At 49.1% G+C, this 20,405-nt stretch overlaps 1 protein-coding gene across 4 annotated transcripts in view; it reads right to left on the reverse strand.

The window, feature by feature from the left end:
* Positions 1-20,065, reverse strand: part of AP3B2 (adaptor related protein complex 3 subunit beta 2) — a 35,357-nt gene extending 15,292 nt beyond the window's left edge. For 2 of the 4 annotated variants that reach the window (XM_063090524.1, XM_063090523.1), the window contains exons 1-14: positions 19,953-20,065; positions 10,975-11,050; positions 10,764-10,838; positions 10,360-10,455; positions 6,158-6,318; positions 5,846-5,912; positions 5,561-5,743; positions 5,194-5,477; positions 4,915-4,969; positions 4,492-4,563; positions 3,170-3,232; positions 2,692-2,824; positions 2,295-2,404; positions 1,298-1,474 (exon numbers count right to left, since the gene is read on the reverse strand). In XM_063090524.1, the coding sequence (XP_062946594.1) occupies positions 1,298-1,474; positions 2,295-2,404; positions 2,692-2,824; positions 3,170-3,232; positions 4,492-4,563; positions 4,915-4,969; positions 5,194-5,477; positions 5,561-5,743; positions 5,846-5,912; positions 6,158-6,318; positions 10,360-10,455; positions 10,764-10,838; positions 10,975-11,050; positions 19,953-20,065 (1,665 nt within the window). Of the gene's footprint in view, positions 1-1,297; positions 1,475-2,294; positions 2,405-2,691; positions 2,825-3,169; positions 3,233-4,491; positions 4,564-4,914; positions 4,970-5,193; positions 5,478-5,560; positions 5,744-5,845; positions 5,913-6,157; positions 6,319-10,095; positions 10,120-10,359; positions 10,456-10,763; positions 10,839-10,974; positions 11,051-19,952 lie in introns of those variants that run through there. The other 2 variants (XM_063090525.1, XM_063090526.1) reach the window with 2 other exon arrangements.
* Between the last annotated feature and the right edge of the window lie 340 nt (positions 20,066-20,405).

The raw sequence follows: 20,405 nt of genomic DNA on the forward strand, positions 1-20,405 counted from the left end.
TCCAATGATTGAACGCTTCCCCATGGTTCACTCTCTACCTTCTCTCTCTCCAATCTGTTTCCCCCACAATACCAATACCCACAGACCCACAGACAGTATCTTATGGCCTGCACATGTAGATGCTGTCCTTTCTCACTCCTCACAAGAGTCCCAGAACTTGGTGGCCCTGACTACCCCATCTTGAGTCCCTGTGGCTCACTCTAGCCACCGTGGATCAAAAGAGCCGCTAAAGAAGCACAAGTGCCACCATCCAAAGAGTCCCATGGAATGGCAGAGAGACTACCTTCAGGCCTGGCAGGGATGTCATAATTTCTAGGGTACAGCCCTGCTGCAGATCCCAGCCATGCACCCAGATGTTTTGCTTCAAGGGTTGGCAAACTTTTTCTATAAAGGGCCAGAGAGTGACTATTTCAGGCTTTCGTGTGCTGTAGAGACTGTTGCAACTAGGCAACCCAGCTGTTGTAGCACAAAAGCAGCCATAGACGTTATATAAATGAATGAGCATGGCTATATTCCAATAAAACTTTATTTACAAAAACAGCAGCAGCAGGCTAGATTTGGCCCATGGGCAGTAGTTTGCTAATACCTGTCTTATTTACCTGAGTGGGATAGTGAGTGTGGGAACTGTCATGGTGTTTGGTGTCCCCAACAACTTGAAAAACTCTGTGCATAATGCTTTATTCTTAGGAGAATCTCCTGGGGCCATCTCAGGGAATGCTGGACATCCAAAAGGCTATTAACACCCTGATATTCTAGCTTAGTTGAGCCTCATCCTTGGCTGTGGTATCTTTTGTAAGCACTACCTTGGGAATAACAATGGCCATTCCCAATGGCACCCCCTAAGCCTGAGCAGAAACCCACCCCCTTAATCCTGTCACAGACTGGCCAAGCATCATCAAGATTTGAGAGGAAGCACAGACCACATCTCCCAGGATTCATGTTCTCCCATCAGTGCCTGTCCCTACTGGCCCCTTCCCTCAGCCCTGCTCAACTCTGGTTCTTCACAGCCCCAGTGTTCCAAAGGCAGCAGATAGGCATGCTCCTACTTGCAGACTGGAGGTCACAGCCTCATAGGAGAAACTCTTCAACAGTGACTACCAGCCCAACCAGGCTCCTGAGTCCCCATATCTGTGGACACTGGGGTAGCATTTGTTACCTGGGAAGATCAGCCACCTGCCCTGATTCCCCTCTTCAGAAAGGGGAGCTGGAGTTTAGGCTTCCCTGGGGAGGGCAAAAGAATATTGCCTAGACAGTTTCTGGGGATCAAAGTGTTTTGAGAGCATCTCTCAATCTTTACCTGCTTAGAGTTGGTCAGGTAGAGCTTGGCTGCCAGATTGATGACCTGCAGCTTGACAATATCTTCCTCTGCTGTGAATGACTTGGCCATTTTTCTCAGGACATCAGGTGCAATCTTGGGGACATGCTCACAGTACTCTCCAATGAGCCACAGGATGCTGGCTCGGGCCATAGGAACCTGTGGGCATGGGAGAGGAGTTAGGACTGGAGTAAATGTGGGAACGTGGACTGCTAGGGAAATGACACTCCCCCATCTGTGCTGGCCTTCTGCATTACGGATTTTCTGGAAATGAAAGTGGGGGTGGTCGGAGATTAGAAGGTGGGCATTTCTGGAGAACATCTCCCCTCTGCCCCAGAATTTCATTAGCATGGGCAGAGCCTTCAAGACCCACAGTCAGTCATGGTTTAAAAGACTGATTTTCTGGATTCGCTGTACCCTCAGTGCTTTACTGCCATTCTTTCTTTTTTTTTTTTTTAAAGATGACCGGTAAGGGGATCTTAACCCCTGACTTGGTGTTGTCAGCACCACGCTCTCCCAAGTGAGCTAACCGGCCATCCCTATATAGGGATCCGAACCTGTGGCCTTGGTGTTAGCAGGACCACACTCTCCCAAGTGAGCCAGAGGCCAACCCCTTGCCATTCTATTCTTCCTGAATCTTCAGGAATGCCTTGTTTGGCTGTTGCAACTCAGCAGTGCAACATAAAAACACAGGATTTGTCCATCAGTTATCCTTGGCCAGAGCTTTAGAGAGAAAACAAGTGTGGTGGTAAAAACCAGGGAGCTCAGTGAGGGATCCCCCCAGGAAAGGCGAATCTTGGGCAACAAGGTCAGGGTCACATGGTCCAGTTGCTCTCCTCCTTCCACCTGAAGACCTTTCAGAGCCAATGAGGAAGGTGTGGAAGTTGACTTTGATACCACGAGAGTATTTAATTACAGGGTCTTAAGATCATGGGGAAGATGTCAGGGTGGGGAGAGAAACATGGGGCTACTACCTCACCTGGATGTTGTCTGTGAGCTTTGCCAAGTGTTTGATGATCTCCCCATGCTGTGCTGGCTGCATCTGCAGCAATTTCTTAATGACGACCACCGACTCTGCGACCACAAGCTCTATGAAAGGAGAATGTGTGTATAGACCCTGGGATAGGAAGAGGGACACAACCAGGTGGACAGACACACCTGCAATGCCCCCAGGCCTTTGACTCTCTCGCTCAACCCCCTGCCTTTCTCTAGTGGCCTGCAGGGGTACAGGAGCATGTGAACACTAATTGAGGCAGACAGACCAAGGAACACTTATTGTGCCAAACAGGTGTATACCCATTGGCCAGCAGAGTCATACACACAGGCAGACACCCACTGGTCACCAAGGTTAGTCTATCAGACAGGCAAACACTGACCATCACGGTTGGATAGCAGCTGTACCAGGCCGTTGAGGCAAGTGTCACGGACCCGTCCTATGTTAGTTGCACAGCGTCCAATGGCCTGGATTGTGGCTGCCACAAAATCCTTGTCCATGCTGCGAATGTAGGTCTGCAGGACACCACAACAGAGTAACCTCCAGCAGGTAGCAGCCCCTCGGTGATTCTGCAGGCTTGAGGGTGACCTCTGGGAAGGCTGTGACCCCCTCATTTTATGACTTATCATGCCAGACACTAAATCTTGGGAGAAGGAGTGATACCCTATCTCCCACCCAGTGATTACTCAGTTCAAAGCCAGCAGAAGGCATTTTTGAAGGGGGACCTAAAATAGCAGTTTCTCCAGTTTTGGGCTCTTAAGAGACAGTTTGGCCCACCAAAGAAATGCTCAATGAGCACAAGGATCTAAAGGGCACCTCTCTTGGGCCCCTCTGGCTGGGAGCTTCCCCCTGACCTGTACCTGGAATTCCCGTAGGACAGTAGGGATGTTGGTCTCATTGGCCAAGTTGGTCAGCACTTCCAGCTGCAGGAGGGGTGGAGAGACAGGAAATGGGCAGGATGGCCAGTGGGCTTTGTGGGCTTTCATTCAAAATACACTTCACAGACCAGAAAACAATCGTCAGGATAGCCCTGCATCATCTTTAGACTGATGAGGGCACTGACAGATCACGAAACTTGTCCAAAATGCAAGAGGACTAGTTTGATTCTAAAATAGATTCCCTGAGAGAATATGCTTGTAGTATAATCATGTCACCTCCCCACCCCTACTGAAAACTTAAAACTTCTTATTGCTTTTAGGATAGAGACCAATGTCTTTACCATGGTCTGTAAGCCCCTGAAAGATCTGTTGTCCACTTCTCATCCCCACCACTCTCCCCCTGGACCTCTCTGCCCCAGCCACACATCCCTGCCTGCCTCAGGGTCTTCGTACATACTGGAGTTCTTCCTATTTCTGTCCCTGCATTTACCTAAATAAGTCACATCCATTCTTCAGGGCTCAGCTCAAGCCTCATCTCCTCAAGGAAAACTTTCCTGACACCAGACTAGATGAGGTCCCCCTATTTTATGCTCTTATAGCTCTCTGCACTCTTCTTTCTTCTATCAGGAATGGATTTTTACACTTGTCTCCGGCTTAGCTGTTTAATGTCTGCTCCTCCGCCGTGTAGAGTGTAAGCTCCACAAGGGTCAGGGTCCCTGATTAGTTTGCTCCATCCTTTACTCCTAGATCTAGCAATGTGACTGACAGATATTCAGAAGGGTTAGAAGGATTAACCACTGCTGAATGAAATCACTGAATGTTGAGGCAGCAGAGCAGGAATGGAATAGGTATGGGCTCCTGCCACTTTTCTGTTCATGTATATTTGCACAAAAGCCTGAGAAAGCTGCTATGGGGGCCATGACACTGTGGTGGGAGACAAAAAACTGCAGTGGGAAAAGCATGTACCTTGAAGTTAGCAGAATTATGTGACCTTGGTGAAGTTACCTCACCTCCTCACCTCCCTGTGACTACATTTTTACAAAATGGAGCTAATGTACACTTCCTAGGGTTATTGTGAAAATCAATTACTTCATATACAGAGTGGCAAGTGTATACCAGACAAAGGGCAGTTCCCTTCTCCCTGGCCCCCCACTCTCATTATCCTTGCTTACTGAGCAAACAGCTCCAGCTGGGGCTTGCCTAGAACTAGGCAGGCATCCAGGTGGCCACTGTGAGTTATGTGAGTGGGTATGTGGGTGCTGGGAGGGGTGGGAGAGGCTGCAGGCACGTCCTGCATCACTCACCTTCAGGATCTTGATCTGGGTAGGGTCGGTGGACCTGATGTAGAAGCTCTTCAAGTAGGGCTCAAACATACCCTAGCACAAGAGAGGCAGCCCGGGAGAGCTCCACCACAGCCCCAGGCCTGCCTCTCTTCCAGAGCCACCCATCTCCTGACTCAGGGCCCAGGACCCTGCTGGCCTCATCGCTGTCCTCCATTTCTCACGTCTTCCCTACTCTATCTCAGATCTGACTGGCCCTTTCCTCACTGGGCACCCCCACCCCCCAGAACCCCCTCAGGATCCAGGCCCAGCTCCTCGCCTGCATTTGGGGTCTCCCCTTCCCCATGCTCTGCACAGCTAGGACATTCCCCTTACTTCCCGTCCCCACCCCCGGTCCCAACAGAGTCCCCAGAGCCCGCAGGAGCCGGCCCTTGGTCGCATGCTCACCCGGCGCTTGATGGACATGGTGGCCACATTCTGGAGCACCACGTACTGCACCTCACTGCGGACAGGACGGGTCGGTAGGGGTAAGGGGCAGCGGGGAGTGGGGATGGGAGGGGGGCCAAATAGCTTGGCGGAGAGGATCAGTGGGAGGAAGGAGAGAGTGAGGTCAGCCTGGCAGGTCAGGTGGGCCCAGGGTGAGCACGGCGGAGGGGCGTGGGGGCGTGCTGTGGAGGGGCGGGGCGGCGCGGCCCAGGGGTGGGGGCGGGGCGGGGCAGCGCGCACCTGTGGCTGCGCAGCAGGCGCACTAGTGCCTTGGCGATGACGCCCACCTCCGCCTTGGGCGCCAGGTGGAAGTAGAGCTGCGCCACCGCCATGACCACCGCGGCGCTGCGGCTCTGCAGCAGCGGCTTGGTGTTGCGCAGCAGCAGCCGGTGGTCCGGGTCCATGACGTAGGGCTTTCGGGCGGGTAGCGCCGCAGCGGTCGCCTCCTCCGACCCCGGGCCCTTGGTCTCGTCTTCCTCTGAGCCGTAGAAGGCTTTCTCGGGGTTCTCCTCTAGCAGGGATTCCTGGAGGGGTGATGGCTGGGCCTGTGGGCGCCTTCCCTGGGCGCCCTCCTGCCCGCTCTGCCTGGGGACCTGGGCCCACTCACGTTCTGGGTGGGGCTCAGGAACTGCGTGCGGGCGTAGCGAGTGAGCATGCTGATGATGACCACCTGGCCCCACTCCTCCACGTCGATGAGCAGGTTACAAAGTTTCCGGTAGTTTTTGTGGATCAGGTCTATGCGTTCCGGGCACACCTCCTCGAAGGCCATCACCACGCTGCCTGCCACCAGCTGGGGAACGGAGAAAGGCAAGAGAGGATGACCAGGAAGCACAGAAGGACCACTGTCCGCTACCTTTCCACCACCCACCCCTCTGTGCCGGTATACACTCACTGTCGTCTTGTCGGCCAGAAGCTTCTCAATGACTTCTATCAGCTGGTCCTTCTGGTCAGAGTCCAAACTGAGGGAGAAATTGAGAGGAATTTGCCCCCCTTCCCCCGTAGCCTTCCCAATATCTGCCCAAGCCATGCTCACCTCCTGCACCCCAGCCCTGTTCACAAAGAGGTGCGAGCCCTCACCTCTATTGTCTTCCACCTCTGTCAGTTCCCCTCTGAGAAACAGCCTGCAAGACTTGGGAGAGGCCAGGGTGGATTGGGAGCTTAGGAACCAGTCCCCTGAGGAGCGAAGGGCAGGGCTGAGGCATACCTATAGAGTTTAGGGATGGCATGGGCAGCTGTTTTCCGTACGTAGGGTGACATGTCTGAGGCGGCTTCCTTGATGGCTAGCATCATGATGGGCACTATGATGGGCACACGGATGCTAGAGAGGACGCGGAGGGCACTGGCACGAATCAGCTGGTTGGGGTCCTAAGGACAGAGATGGAGACAGAGCCATGAGAGGGCACCAGGTACCCCGATGGGATAAGCCACACCTTTGGAAGTCACTGTCCCTAGCTACCACCAGCTCTTGCTTCCCTACCTCCTGACCTGAGGCTGGATGATGTGTCATGTTTGGGTACCTGGGGGCACTGCCTCTTTACTCTGGCTGCAGAAATCTGACACCTGAACAGGTGTGGCAATGGGCAGCTTCACTTTCAGAAACAGTGAAAAACTTTCAGAAAAACTTTCAGAACACCTAAAATTTCTGAAACACTTCCTGTTCCTTAGGAGTGTGTGGGGGGGTCTTTGTATTTATGCTTGAGGTGATCTCCAGCAAATGCAAGCTGGTCTCCCTTCCAAAGAGTTCATCCTTACATTTCTCTCTCCCAGCAACTTCTCAAAAGCTGCTCTTCTTCCAGTGTTTAAAACAGAACAGGTGTGTAGGCCCCACCTCTTTGCTGCTATTGCATCCTGTATACATCTGATGAGAATTAGACACTATTGTAATCACGGGGCTTAGGGCTGTCTTCCCACTAGCAGCAGGAGCAGCTATAAATTACTATTAATCTTGGAGAATGATCGACAATGGGAGAGGTGCTAGAACACTAAAGGATAGGTGTTTCCTTGATTTTCTAAAATGCAGAAAGAGAAGATCCACAATACTATAGGTGAAATTGATGGTAATTCCTAGAAAAATTCTGGAATTAATTTTTAAACATGTTTTTCTATAGCCATCTTATTAGAAAAGCAGGAGCCTTTTCTTAGAGACAAATCATATCATATCAACTGCTGAAACCCATTTTCCTTTTTTTAAAAAACATTTTTTGGAAATGATTATAGATTCACAGGAAATTACAAAAAAAAACTGTTTTCCTTTTTGATAGGCTAACTAGGCTGGTAGGTATTCGCACTATGTATCTTGATTTCAGCCACGTGTGTGTGTGAGTCTCTCATAGCACTTCCTGCATTGTCATTTTTGATGTTTCACCTTTTATATAAGCATTTTAAGAGCAGAATTCATTTCTGTTTTCTCTCTGTATCACTCACAGCCCTTTGCACATGAAAGGTGTTCAATTTTTTGCTATTGAATAAGATCTCTTCAAATAATACAGGAAAATGCTGGCTGTTAGTTGGACTCACAACTTGGTAAAATATTATACTTGGGGAAGGTTTATTAATAGATCAGTGTCAAGGGCTGGCCCGTGGCTCACTTGGGAGAGTGTGGTGCTGATAACACCAATGCCACAGGTTCAGATCCCTATACAGGGATGGCCAGTTAACTCACTTCGGAACACGTGGTGCTGACAACACCAACTCAAGGGTTAAGATCCCCTTACCGGTCATCTTTTAGAGAAAAGAAAAAAAAAAAAAATAGATCAGTGTCAACCTGGAAACATGATATGCCACAGGACTCAAAGTCTGTTGCCCCAGTCCGAATAGTTTATCAATATCTTGGAGGAAGACACAATAGCAGGAGGGACAAAATTAATATTCAGAATCATCTTGGCTTAGACCTGATACTGAACCAATAAAATGAAATATAGTTGGGTTCACAGGGGATTCAGGCATCAACTGCATAAAGACAGGATGTAGGGAGACCTAGATTCTCTGCTTGCCAACCAGAGGTTTGACTCGATGAGTGTTCAGCTAAAAAAGTAAATATGGCCTTAGCCTGGGCTGATAAAAAGAAGGAAGAACACTGGACAGATATAACTGGTTTCAGTGTGCAGGAGAGGCCAAGAACCAGTAACAACAACAAAAAAGGAAACAAGTTGTTGAGGAATACATATATGATACCATTTACAGAAAAATATTCTATATTTAGGAATATGTAAATAAGCTGTAAAAGAATAAATAAATGCACATGAATGATAAATGGGAAGATACATAGGAGGTTTTGGCTATTTGATAAATGTTTCATTTCTTGTGCTGGATATGTTCATTATACTTTATGCCTTTTGTGAGTCTGGAGTAAATTTTTAAAAATTATAGCTACGGAAGTTTCAACACAATGTAATGAGTAAAAAACAAAAACAGAGGGCTGGCCAGTTAGCTCAGTTCGTTACAGTGTGGTGCCAATAACACCAAGGTCCAGGGTTCAATCCCTGTACTGGCCAGTGCCAAAAATAACTCCAAAAAACAAACAAACAAACAAAAACAGGTGTAGTTAGTTGCCTTAAGTAAGATAAAGCATTGCTTTATGAAGGAGTGAGGTCTCTATCCCCCTATCCCTGGGACCTCACTGAGTTGACCTGTCAAGAGATGTTCTAGAGCAAAAATTGGCACACTACAGACCTTAGGCCAAATCTGTCTGCTGCCTATTTTTTATAAAGATTTATTGGAACCTAGCAATGTGTACTCGTTTATGGCTTCTTTGCAGAAGAAGGACAAAATTGAGTTGTTGCCTGCAAAACCTAAAATACTATTTGGCACTTCATATAAAGTTTGCTAACCCCTGTTGTAGAGAAATCATTGCATTGAGTTGGACTAAATGAGCTCTGGTATTCTAGAAGGGGAAAAGGGGCAGATTGTAGAAACTACAGGTGAATGTAAAATCTGTGCAAAAATTCCAGAATAGTTTTTATAAAATGATTTAATGCTGATTCAAACCAAAAGATTACTTGCCAATCTGAGATCGAGCCCATGGTTCTGACTTGTAAAAAGAACCTAGCACAATGCATGGTGTAGTCACTCAAGTGTTTGCTAAATGAATGAATCATATATGCAAATGACCATGCTTTCTACCACACCCCAAAGAAGCAGACTGTCAATCCCTCCTGCTGGCCATAGCAGATTAAACCAGGGGCTGAGCCCTGGATTTGGGCAGTCAATTCTCAGTCTGCCAAGCAACCTACAGAATTGCTGGATATGAAAACATGAGCTAGGCCTCTCAGAGTCCCTCTCATAGGAATTTGAACTATAAGTGTGGAAAGAATAGGAGAGTTAATGGTTGTAAACAGAGCTAAAAATCTAATATGGAGAGAGAGTAGAATCGCCTTGATATGGCTGTCTTTACCCTTGAGATATCTTAGAGGAACTAGGAAAGCACCCAGTGGAGACTTATGCATACATTTAACATATGTGAACTCAACTAGTATAGTCCTGGGTAAAACAAAAGGTGAGAATATTTGCAATTTAAATAGTGTAGGGATTCAGCACACCACTTTAGTCTAACGGACTTGAATTTCCCCATTGTCCCTCCCTTTAAGTGATTTCAATAAATGCTTGCCTCAAATTGCATTTCACCATAACAGATGTGTTCCCTGTATTTAAAGATGGATATTTTGCATACTCTGGGGCAACTACTGCTTCTGGTGCTAAACAGAAGAAAGACTGATTTGTTCCAACTCTAGAGGAATAATTGGCTATACTGAATTCATTCAGAATAGAATTCTCCTGGTTAGTTTTGTCCTCTGTGCCGATCTTAGAACCCAAGTCAGAGGCAACTCTCCTGCATGGTCACCTTTGTTGTTTTCTTCTCAGTGGCTCATTTGTTCTCAGTAAACCCATCTGTCCTCCTTACCAAGTTCCAGGTGAAGAGGTTACAATAGTTATTGTTCTTTACAGATACCTGGACAAGGTGAGCCTGTCAGTACCAAGGCTCTAATGCCCAGAGGTGAGGAATCCAGGTCAGCAGCTCCCCTCACAGAATCCTTTCCTTGAGGAGGTTGACTTCTGCCTGGCTATGGGCCACAACTCACATCTTTATACCAATGGAGGTGAGGGCTGAGGGGCTTTCCACTGGGGGCAAAAGTGGTTCATACTTCAGGCAGCCATTACCACAGGCTTCTCAGCAGAGAGACATGCGCCCTGGGCACCCACTTCATCTCTCATGCCCTTTCTATGCCTGGCCTTCTACTCTCTAAGGGTCTGGCTGGTCCTCTCCTCTGACTCTTACCCTCCCAACTTTAGGCAGGTAGGAAGGGGCCTCCAGAGCCTGCTCTGATGTTTATGGCTACCCCATGGGCACACTCTCAATACAATGCCAATGAGGCCCAGGCCCCAAGAAGGCAAGCTGAGACATCTGACCTTCAGGCCACGCTGGAAAGTGGAGATGGACAGCAGGGCCAGGTCTTGCTGTTCCTCAGCGTAGCGCACCAGGTACACGTAGACAAGCTTCTTCACCTGGTGGACAGCACATTTCTTAGCAGGGGCTAGTGCCTCCACCCCTGAGATGTCATCACCCCAACCAGCTGCAGTCCATGGGGACAAATTTTTCCAGTGGGGTAGAATCCCCATGTGTATCCTAGGTCCTTTACCCTGATCCACACTCAGTTGAGGGACATGTAGACAATGTCTTCTCCTGGATCAGGGACATTTCTGAGCAGGTTGGGCCCCTGAGGCTGAAGTGTTTCCATCCTCACTCCCCACCCAACTTGGGTTTAGTCCTGGCAAAGGTGGGAATGAGAGATCCCTCACTGCGTAGTGCTCACCTCTATGTTCTTACAGGCCACGTTCTTCACCACTGCAGGAAACAGGTCTGAGGCATTCTTTCCACGGGCAATCATCTGGGTGGTGGGGTCAAGGTAGGGAAGGAGGAGGAGGCACAGCACTGATTAGGGGAACGTCCACAAGGAGCCAAGGAGAGCTGCTCTTGGGCATCCAGGCCCCTCCCCATGGGAGGCTCCCTCCTTCCCCTCTCACCGCCACAATCCTCTTCATGGCCTCCAGCTTGAGGGAATCCTTGTTGGTGTCCAGCATCTCCTTCAGGTCATCATGCCTGGTGGGAGGCACAAGAGGTCAGCTGAGGGCACTAAGGTGGGGGTGGGGGTATCAGGAGGGTCCAGGCAGAAAGAAAGGACACAGGCAGGGAAGGCTCAGGCAGGCAGAGGGGAGGGACCAGAGCCAGTGGGGAAAGGAATAAAGTAAAGATCGGGAGACTTGAGGTTGGGAGAAACATGTGGGCCAGCCAGTGTTATGGGTTCAATTGTGTCTACCCCCAAAAAGATATGTTGAAGTCCTAACCCCTAGTACTCTCAGAATGTGAACTTATTTGAAAATAGGGTTGTTGCAGATGTAATTAGTTAAGTAAAATGAGGTGATACTGGAGTAAGGTGGGTCCCTAATCCAGTATGTCTGGTGTTCTTATAGGACAGCCATGTGAAAAGAGAGAGACACAGGGAGAACCCCATGTGAAGACGGAGGATTGGAGAGATGCTGCTGCAAGCCAAAGAATGCCAAAGATTGGCAGCAAACCACCAGAAGCTAGGAAGGGGCAAGGAAGCATTTCCCTACAGGTTTCAGAGGGAGGATGGCACTGTCAACACCTTGATTTCAGACTTTTGGCCTCCAGAACTGTAAGGCAATTTCTATTGTTCTAAGCAACCCAATTGGTGATACTTTCATTATAGCAGCTGTAGGAAATGAATATAGCCAGGGACTGAGAGCCAGGAGACAAGAGGAAGTGTTTGGGGTGGGAAGGTATGGGCCCTGCTCAGGACACAGGGCCAGCTGGATGGAGAGAAGGACGAGTGGAAAAAAGAAAGAAGGTGGGTGACAAAATGAGAGCAGGATAACATTTCCCCGCACCAAGTGTGTTTCCAGGTCCTGACCCACAGACCAAACATTCTAAGGACTGGACAGGCCCCAGAGACTCCAGAGATGGCCTCACAACGAAGGCCAAATGTTGTCACTCAACATTCAACAGTCATTCAAGAAAGTTATGAAGCCTGAGAAATAAAGATTTGAATAACTGATCCCTTGCACTTGGCAGAGGGGAATAACAGTAGTGCTTAAGCCAATACATAGATTTTATACAGTGTCCATTGAAATTTCTAAAGGAGCACTCTGTCAAATTTCTAGAAGTGACAGCAAAATTTATCTGGGGAAAAAAAAAAAATCAATAGGTAAGAATTCCAAAAAATAATTTTGGGAAAAGAGGAGAATGATGACAGACAACTCACCCTACTGGACTTCAAAACATAAAACAACATGACAATGAGAAAAACTGTATGGTTCCTGGTTAAAAAGAGAAGGTCAAAGGTCATGGGGGAATTTCATAAAGGATCTAAGTTGATACATGAGGAACAAGTAACTCACCAATGGAAGAAAGAACTCTTTTTTTCCCTTAAATAAATACTGTTGGTACAAATGCAGTGCTATAAAAAATTTAACTTATGCACATATTTCACACCAAAATAAATCCCACATTTACTCAATAGTCAAATTATTTTTAAATATGGAAGAAGGAAGGGGAAATTTTATTTTTTTAGTTATAAAATTATCAATAACAGGATGGCTAGGTTTTTGGGTTTTTTTTAACTTTGGTATATAAAAATTAAGAAAAAAATCAACTATATGAGTTTTCTACAGCTACCATAACAAAGTACCATAGATGGTGGCTTAAACAACATAAATTACTTTTCTCACAATTGTGGAGGCTAGTAGTCCAAGATCAAGGTGTCAGCAGGGTTGGTTTCTTCTGAGGACTCTCTCCTTGGCTTGTAGGTGGACATTGTGAAATTGTGAAGAAATATGTATGTGGTCTCTGCACCCAGTTCCTGAGACAGAGCTCCTAAAACCTTTTTAATTTCCTGAGTGATAGGAGCATCCAACAGATCTGCAGAATCACTTGGAACTTCCCGGGTGATAGGAGCATCTTTTATTATTAGAGGGTTGGAACTTTCAGTCCTACCACCTGACTGCCAGGGAGGGAAGAGGACTGAAGGTTGAATTGATAACCAATGGCCAATGACATAATCAGTCACACCTACATAATGAAGCCTCCATAAAAACCCAAAGACAGGGTTCAGAGAGCTTCCAGATGGCTGAACATATGGAGGTGCCTAGGAGGTGGTATGCCTGGAGAGGGCACAGAAGTTCCATGCCCCTTCCCACATAATTTTCCCTGTCCATCTCCTCTGGCTGTTCATCTGTATCTTTTATAATATCCTTTTTATAATAAATGGGTAAACATAAGTTTCCCTGAGTTCTGTGAACCGCTCATAGTTGAACCCGAGGAGGGAATTATGGGAACCCCCAATTTATAGCCAGTTGGTCAGAAATATAGGTGATGATCTATACTACTTGCAATTGGCATCTGAAGTGGGGGTGGGCGCAATCTTGTGGGGCTCAGCCCTCAACCTGTGGAATCTGACACTATCTCTAGGTAGATAGTGTCAAAATTGAATTGAATTATAGGACACCCAGTTAGTGTCTGCCAGAGAATTGGTTGTTGGTAGGGAGAAATCCCCACATATTTTAGTGACCAGAGGTGAAATGTTATCTGGTGAGTGGTGTGTGTGAGTGTTGGAAAAACACACTTTGTTTTTTTCTGTTCCTTACAACTGTCTTCTCCCTGTGTCTTCCCATGGTCTTCCTTCTGTGTGTGCCTATGTCCAAATCTCCTCTTCTTTGAGGGACACCAGTCACATTGGATTAGGGCCCAACCCCCAAAGACCTCATTTTAACTTAATCATCTCTTTAAAGACCATACATCCAAAGAAGGTCACATTCTGAGGTATTGGGGTTAGAACTTCAACATAAGAAATGTGGGGGACACAATTCAGCCCATTACAGCAACAAAAGGGAAAATATTTGGGATATGGTGAATAAAAATTTAATATTCAAAATAGATTTTAAAAACTGATATAAATTTATAAGATCCGTGTCCAACATTCACTGTCAAGGGCTACAGCAAGCCCATCTGCCATCTGCTTGTCCCTATAGGTAGACACAGCCCTGAGCTGTTGCTCCTCTTTCGAAGAGTAGAGAGTGGGCTGGTATTCCTCAGCTAGGTGCCCTTGTGTGATAAACAACCTGCTCTACCATACTGAGAGGGACTGGTGGTCAAGAAGTGAACAGAGAATTGTGGATAAACCCATGAAGAAATGTGTGTATTACAGCTGACAGAGTGGTGTGACAACTGATGCACTCATATGTTGCCAAGACCATTACAAAGTATGGTGAGCAGCTGTGTTTGGGGACACTCAATCCACCTTTTATAACCCAGGCACAAGAATCCAGCCTTGAGAAGAATTTCCAATGGTAGAAATTAAAAAGCAGTGTGTGAAAAGTTATTCACAGAAGTGAAATATTTAGAAACAACAGAAGATCAGAAATTGGGGGTAGCAGTATTAGGAGAGGAAAGAGCATGGTAATAATCATAAAGAGGCAAATGTGACTGCTGCTTATACTGAGAAATGAGTAAGTGACAAATGCTGAGAGGAAGAGAAGAACCGGACATAATTCACACCATAGTCACAGGGCTGCAGAAATTCAGGAGCACCTAACAGATCAAGTGAGAAAGGACAGATGGGGCACTGTGAAGTTGACGTCCACAAAATTGTCTCCCAAAAAGAGAGAATGTCTTTCCCAAAGAGATTTTTGATGGAAAGCAACATAGAAAGATGACACCTTCTAGAACACAGAGGCCCTTGCTCACTGTCTGGCAAGGGCTGAAAAAGATATGCAGCACCAGTCATGTTAATCTAAAACTCCCCCACCTGGGGGGATGCTCCCCAAACTTTCTACTCTCTCATGGCCAAGCCAGGGCCAGAAGACAACCACCTTGTCACCCTCCCAGACACAGACCAGGCTGTCAGTTCCTCGGGGGGCTAGGTGTAAGACAGCTGGGGTGTGGACAGAGGTACAGACCATTCAGCCAGGCCTGGGCAGCACTGAGGTATAGGAAGAATGACAGAGCTGGGCACCAGGTTCCCCATCACACAAATGTGCACCACTGCACCTGCAGGATCCTCCATACAGACACCCCAGGGTCAACTCACCCCCCACACACCCATATACTGGTACCACCCACATGTACCACCAACACTTCCATATCCCCTCAACCAGACACACAATCCATAAACAAACCCATACACACCCACAAGAAAACCCTGCAGACACACACTCACAGACACCCCCCCAACACCACCCACATAAACATACTCTCCACACATAAGCCCCCACACCTAGACACTCACACAGCTCACCTACATACCCACAAACACACCCGACATCACCACAGACATATACCATCCTGAGACCTCTCCACACTCCCCCATGCCCTCTTACAGACATACACGTCCCACACAGACACACGTGCCACAGTCACACCTAACATACATACAACTTTGACAAAACTTGGCCACTCCAGTCTCATTCACCAAAATGGCCAGTGGACTCCTATTTGAGATTTTTTTTTTACGGTAAATTTAGGTTTCCAAGATCAAATACATCCAGCCTCAGGGATCCTCTGGCCTCTTTTGAGGGGCTGTCCTGGGGTGACTCTTCACTGGGCTTCAGTGGGAAGTAGTCAGAGTTTGCCCAGTCTCCTTTAATTAACTCTGGGTGTTCCCTAAAGCTGACTTCCTCACACCCAGGTGTCCTCACCACACCCACAAATGCCATAGGCCTCTGTCAAATGCACAACCCCCAGACTACTTCAACCCCTAACCCAGTGCATAGATTCCAGGCCCCTGAAGAAGGGGAATTGAGATGGGGAGGGAGCACTGGGTGCAAAGCAGACAGCACAGGAAGACTCATTGTCACATGCACACTGACAAAGACTGCAGCCGCCTCCTCGGGTGAGACCACCCTGGGTCCCCCATCCTCACTCCCACCAGTTTATGTGGCCCTGAGGCAGAGGAAGGGAGAGAGGCCATGAGACATTAATCTCCCATGTCAGATCCCCTTATACTGCACTCACTCTGACCTGACCCCTGGGCTGACCTGTCCTGAGGGACTCTCCTGGGGGTGGCTGGCGCCAGCCAGGGGGTCAAACATGGCATTTGAGGCCAGTCAGGCCCACCTCCCCTGATATACACCTCCCTCATTTCCTCCCCTTGCCACCCAAGTTCCATTCCATTAGCTAGGGAGAGGCTGGCCAAACTGTCTGTGCTTTATTGTGTCCCCAAGCCTCGCCCAAAGTCCACTTCACCCAGGGCCTATGGGGAGGAAAAGGTCAAGGTGAGACCTCGTCCATCAAATATTTCACTATCCTTCTCCCCTCAGAGCCTCCAGGGAGTTAAGCTCCTCATCTCCCCCTACTCATACTCAGACCCCATAATGTGCCCCCTGACCACTCTCCTCTCCAGCCTGGACCTTAAGTGCCAGCTCAGTCTTTCTCTGCCTGAGGTGGGACTTATAGGAGTCTGGGCTGAGTGGCAGCTGCCCATCCCTGGCCTTCCTGGCTGCCTACGTTCCAGGGCGTTCCTGGGCGTTCCTGCCTGCCTTCCAGGGCGTTCCCTGGGGGTCTCACTGTACCGTAGTGGCTGACTCTGGCTCTGGCCTTGGCCAACCTCTGGGCAAGGTCCTTCCAGGGATGCTTCTGGGGTTGTGTTTTCTTCTGGGGCCTGTAGACACCGAAGCTCCTCGGGCTGCAGGGCCTGGTACCAGGACGGGGGCCCACCTTCAGGGACCAGCACAGGGCTGGCAGCCTCTTGATCAGCCCCGCAGGCTCCTCTGACCCCTGGCCTCACCACGGCCCCAGGGAGCTGCAGGAATCGCTGCATTGGGCATCAGGTCCTGCTCTAGGATGGGACTAAGCTGGCCAGGGAGCTGGGGCTGCCTGTCACTGTCACCAGATGCCCTGCCCCCGAAACTCAGTAACCAGACACTGGCAGGGAGGGAGGCTCTGGTTTCCTTTTCAGTGGTCAGAGACAAGGCCTCAGAAGGAACAGAAGGGTGGCAACAGGGGACTAAGCCTGCCTCCAATCTCAAGGGCAGGGATCTAGGGGATCAAGGGAGTTGGTTCAGACACAGGCAAGGGATGCCTCTTTACCTCCAATCCCACAGCCACAACTGGACTAGCTTCCACAGAACTGCTCCTCCCCAGAAATCTTATATACCCCTTCTCACTCTGACGCCAAGCTTCTTGGACCTCGCCTGCCTTTCCAGAGCCAGTTCCTTGATTTCTTCCTTTCTATCAGACTTCTCTTATCTCTACTTCCTCCCTACTGGGTCTATGCCCCCCAGGTCTATCACCCCAGATGCTCTCTCACTCATAGTCTTGGCCCTCTTGTCCACTGCCCTCCACTGCCCTTGCCCTGCCAGTGGTCGTTAGCTTTATTCACTGTAAGTATTTCAAACCCCTTGGACCCTCAAGTCCCCACCCACAGCCTCGCCCTTGCTCTTATAGCATCACTATCTGCCTCTCACAGAAAATGAAAGGCTTTAGATAAAATCCCTGCAGCCCATTGCCCCAGACTCACACACATCTGCATCTATACTCTCCTCTCCTCCTCCCTCCGGGCAGAGCTGATCCTCCTTGCACCCAGGGTAGTCCTCCCACCCAGATCGGTGAGCCTCCCCTCTCCCATCACTCAGGGGTATGCGCCTCTTTCATTTCCTTCAGCTTCTTCCACACTACTGTCTCCTTTCCATCAGCAGTTAAACTTGCTCTGGGTTTTCCCATCTGAATAATAAGCAAACAAAAATAACAACAAATAAGCCTCCTTGAGTCCATGTTCTCCTCCAACAACTTTCTGTCTCTCCCCTTTAGAAAATTCTTGAAAGTAAAATTTCTGTTCACAGTGTTTTATTTATTCACCTCCTTTATTCACTTTAATCTGGTTATAGATGCTGATTTAGAATTCAAGGCTGAAGGATCATGATCTCTGCAACTGACATGGTTCAGCCAAAAATATTTATGGATAGGTGGTTAAATAAAGCAAATATGGCACAATGTCAATGATGGTTCAATCAAGGTGGATGATATACATGTATGAATTGTATTATTTATTCAATTTTTCTATCTTTAAAATTGTTCATAATACAATATTGGGAAAAAAACCAATCTATTTCCTGTTTCTCCTCACTTAGCCAGAACTGGTCTCCCAGGGCAGGAGGTGGAGAGTGGAATGAGAAGTTGACGTCTCTTTGTCAACAAATGGTCACAAATTTCTTTCTTTGCTTGACTTGACCTTAACTAACACTGATACTACTGACCACTCCCTCCTTCTTGAAATCACATTTTATTTTCTTCCTGCCTTTTGGTTCACTTCTTCTCAGGTACCTTGAAGCACTTTCCCCCCTGGCCACCCCTAACGTTGGTATCTTCAGGTTCAGACTTGTGCCCCGTCTGAACTCATTTTAGTCACTCTACCTGGGTTATCTGCACTTCCTTCTGTGGCCTTAATAAACATATATATGTTAACAATTCCCTAACCTCTCTCCTGGAATCCAAATCTTAATATACAGCTACCTATTAGACTTGAATGTGCCTCAGAGTTTACAATCTCAACATGTCCAAAACTGGGCTCAACACCATTTTCCACAAATTTGCTTGTAACATCTTTATCTCCAATTACTGAATAGCACCACCAATCTATCCGGCTGCAGGACAGTGTAATCTGAGTGTCATCCTTATCTTCTCCAAGCCCCTCCCTATTATCCTCACTCCCATATCCAATTAATCATCAGGTCTATGGCTTCTACCTACTCAATAAACCTCAAATCTTCTGCCCCTGCCCAAGTCTAGGCCACCAGCATGCCCTGCCTGTCAATTTCATCACCCCCTCCTTTGTCTCTTTCTCAGTCCAGCTCACCTGCAATCCTGCTAAAATACATATCTGATGATATCACCTGCTTAGAACTCTTCAGTAGCCTTCCCCACCCCCCTCCCTTGGCATTTCCCCATGCTCATTTCTGGTCACTGCAGGAGCTCGCACGGTGATTCTGCCACACTGTACTTGCAGCTGGAAAACCTGTGGCCTGGACCGGCCCGTCGCTCACTTGGGAGAATGTGGTGCTGACAACACCAAGTCAAGGGTTAAGATCCCCTTACCGGTTATCTTCAAAAAAAAAAATACCAAAACACCCGTGGCCTGTCTCTCCATCTCTCAACCTTCGTGCAAGCTCTTTCCTCCGCCTGGAACATCCTCCACTCTCCCTCTGCCTTCTCTCCGGTGCCAGGGACTAGGTCCTCTCTCCCCTCCCACTGTTCCCACTACACTGAATTGTCGCTGACCGTCTCTTTATCAGTGCTCCCCTCTAGAGCAACTCGAGAAGGACAGTTCATGTTCACAGGTGTATTCGATGACTAGCACAGGACTCAACACAATAGGCCTTTAAAAAACGCTTGTTGCAGAATTTACGAATAAACAATTGAAGGAATGAAGAATCGAATCAAAGGCAGGGGGAAATTAAGGTAGGCTTGAACTGTAGGGGCAATGTGGGAAGCAGGAGTGTGAGGTCCAGATGATACAGGGGGACCAAAACCAGAGGAAATTAATTTGTAAGAGGGGCCAGGCCTGGGAGTTTCTGCTTCTACATCCAGAGCCCGCCTTCCTGGAGAGGCCGCAGGCTCAAACTCAAGTTCGCTGACCCAGACCCCTCCCCCACCTTTTTTTTTTGTTTGGAGCCAACCCGCCTAGCACGAAAAAGGCGGGGAACCTGTAGTCCAGCGCTGCAAAGAGGAGAAACACCTGGGACTGGAGGGTTGGTCCTCTCGAAAACCAAGCCGGGTGACCCTACTCCCCGAGCCTCCAACCCCACCCCTCCCGGGTTCCAGGTCGGCCCCTCGGGGCTGGGTGCGGGCCGGCGTGGGCGTGCGCTGGGCCGTGGCGGGCTTCCGGCCTGCGGAGCCGGGGCGGGGCGTGCGCTGGGCCGCGGCAGGCGGGCCTGGGCGCTGTCCATGGTGCCCGCGCGCATCCACCGAGCCCCCAGGGGCCTTCCCTCACCGCTTGTAGTCGGAGGAGAAGATGCCGCCGCTCGCCGGGTCGTGGCCGTACTCGGGCTCCCCGGGGCCAGCGGAGCCGCCCTTGTCTTCGCTGTAGGCGGGGGCGGCCGACATGGAGCGGCCGGGGAGAGGGCTTCGCTGGGGAGGAGGCTGCGCGGCCGGGTCGGGCTGGGGCCGAGGAAGGGAACACAGGCCGGGCAGGCGAGGTCGGCGGCGCGGCCCCGGCTCTACTGAGGCAGCAATCCGCGGCGGCGGAGGCTGCGCGCGGGTTTATCAATCAGGGCCGCGCGCGGGGCTTCTTAAAGGCACAGGTGCCTCGGGAGCGGAGGGCTGTCCGCGAGGGGCGGCAGGGGAGGTGCAGCAGGGTCTGGCCCCGCCCCAATCCCTCGGAAATACCCGCTCCTCTCTGGACGGATCCTGCCTTTTAAAGGGACTGGACGCACCTCCAGGTGTG

Source organism: Cynocephalus volans, chromosome 3 (genome assembly GCF_027409185.1).
Source record: "Cynocephalus volans isolate mCynVol1 chromosome 3, mCynVol1.pri, whole genome shotgun sequence".
NCBI classification, from domain to species: Eukaryota; Metazoa; Chordata; class Mammalia; order Dermoptera; family Cynocephalidae; genus Cynocephalus; species Cynocephalus volans.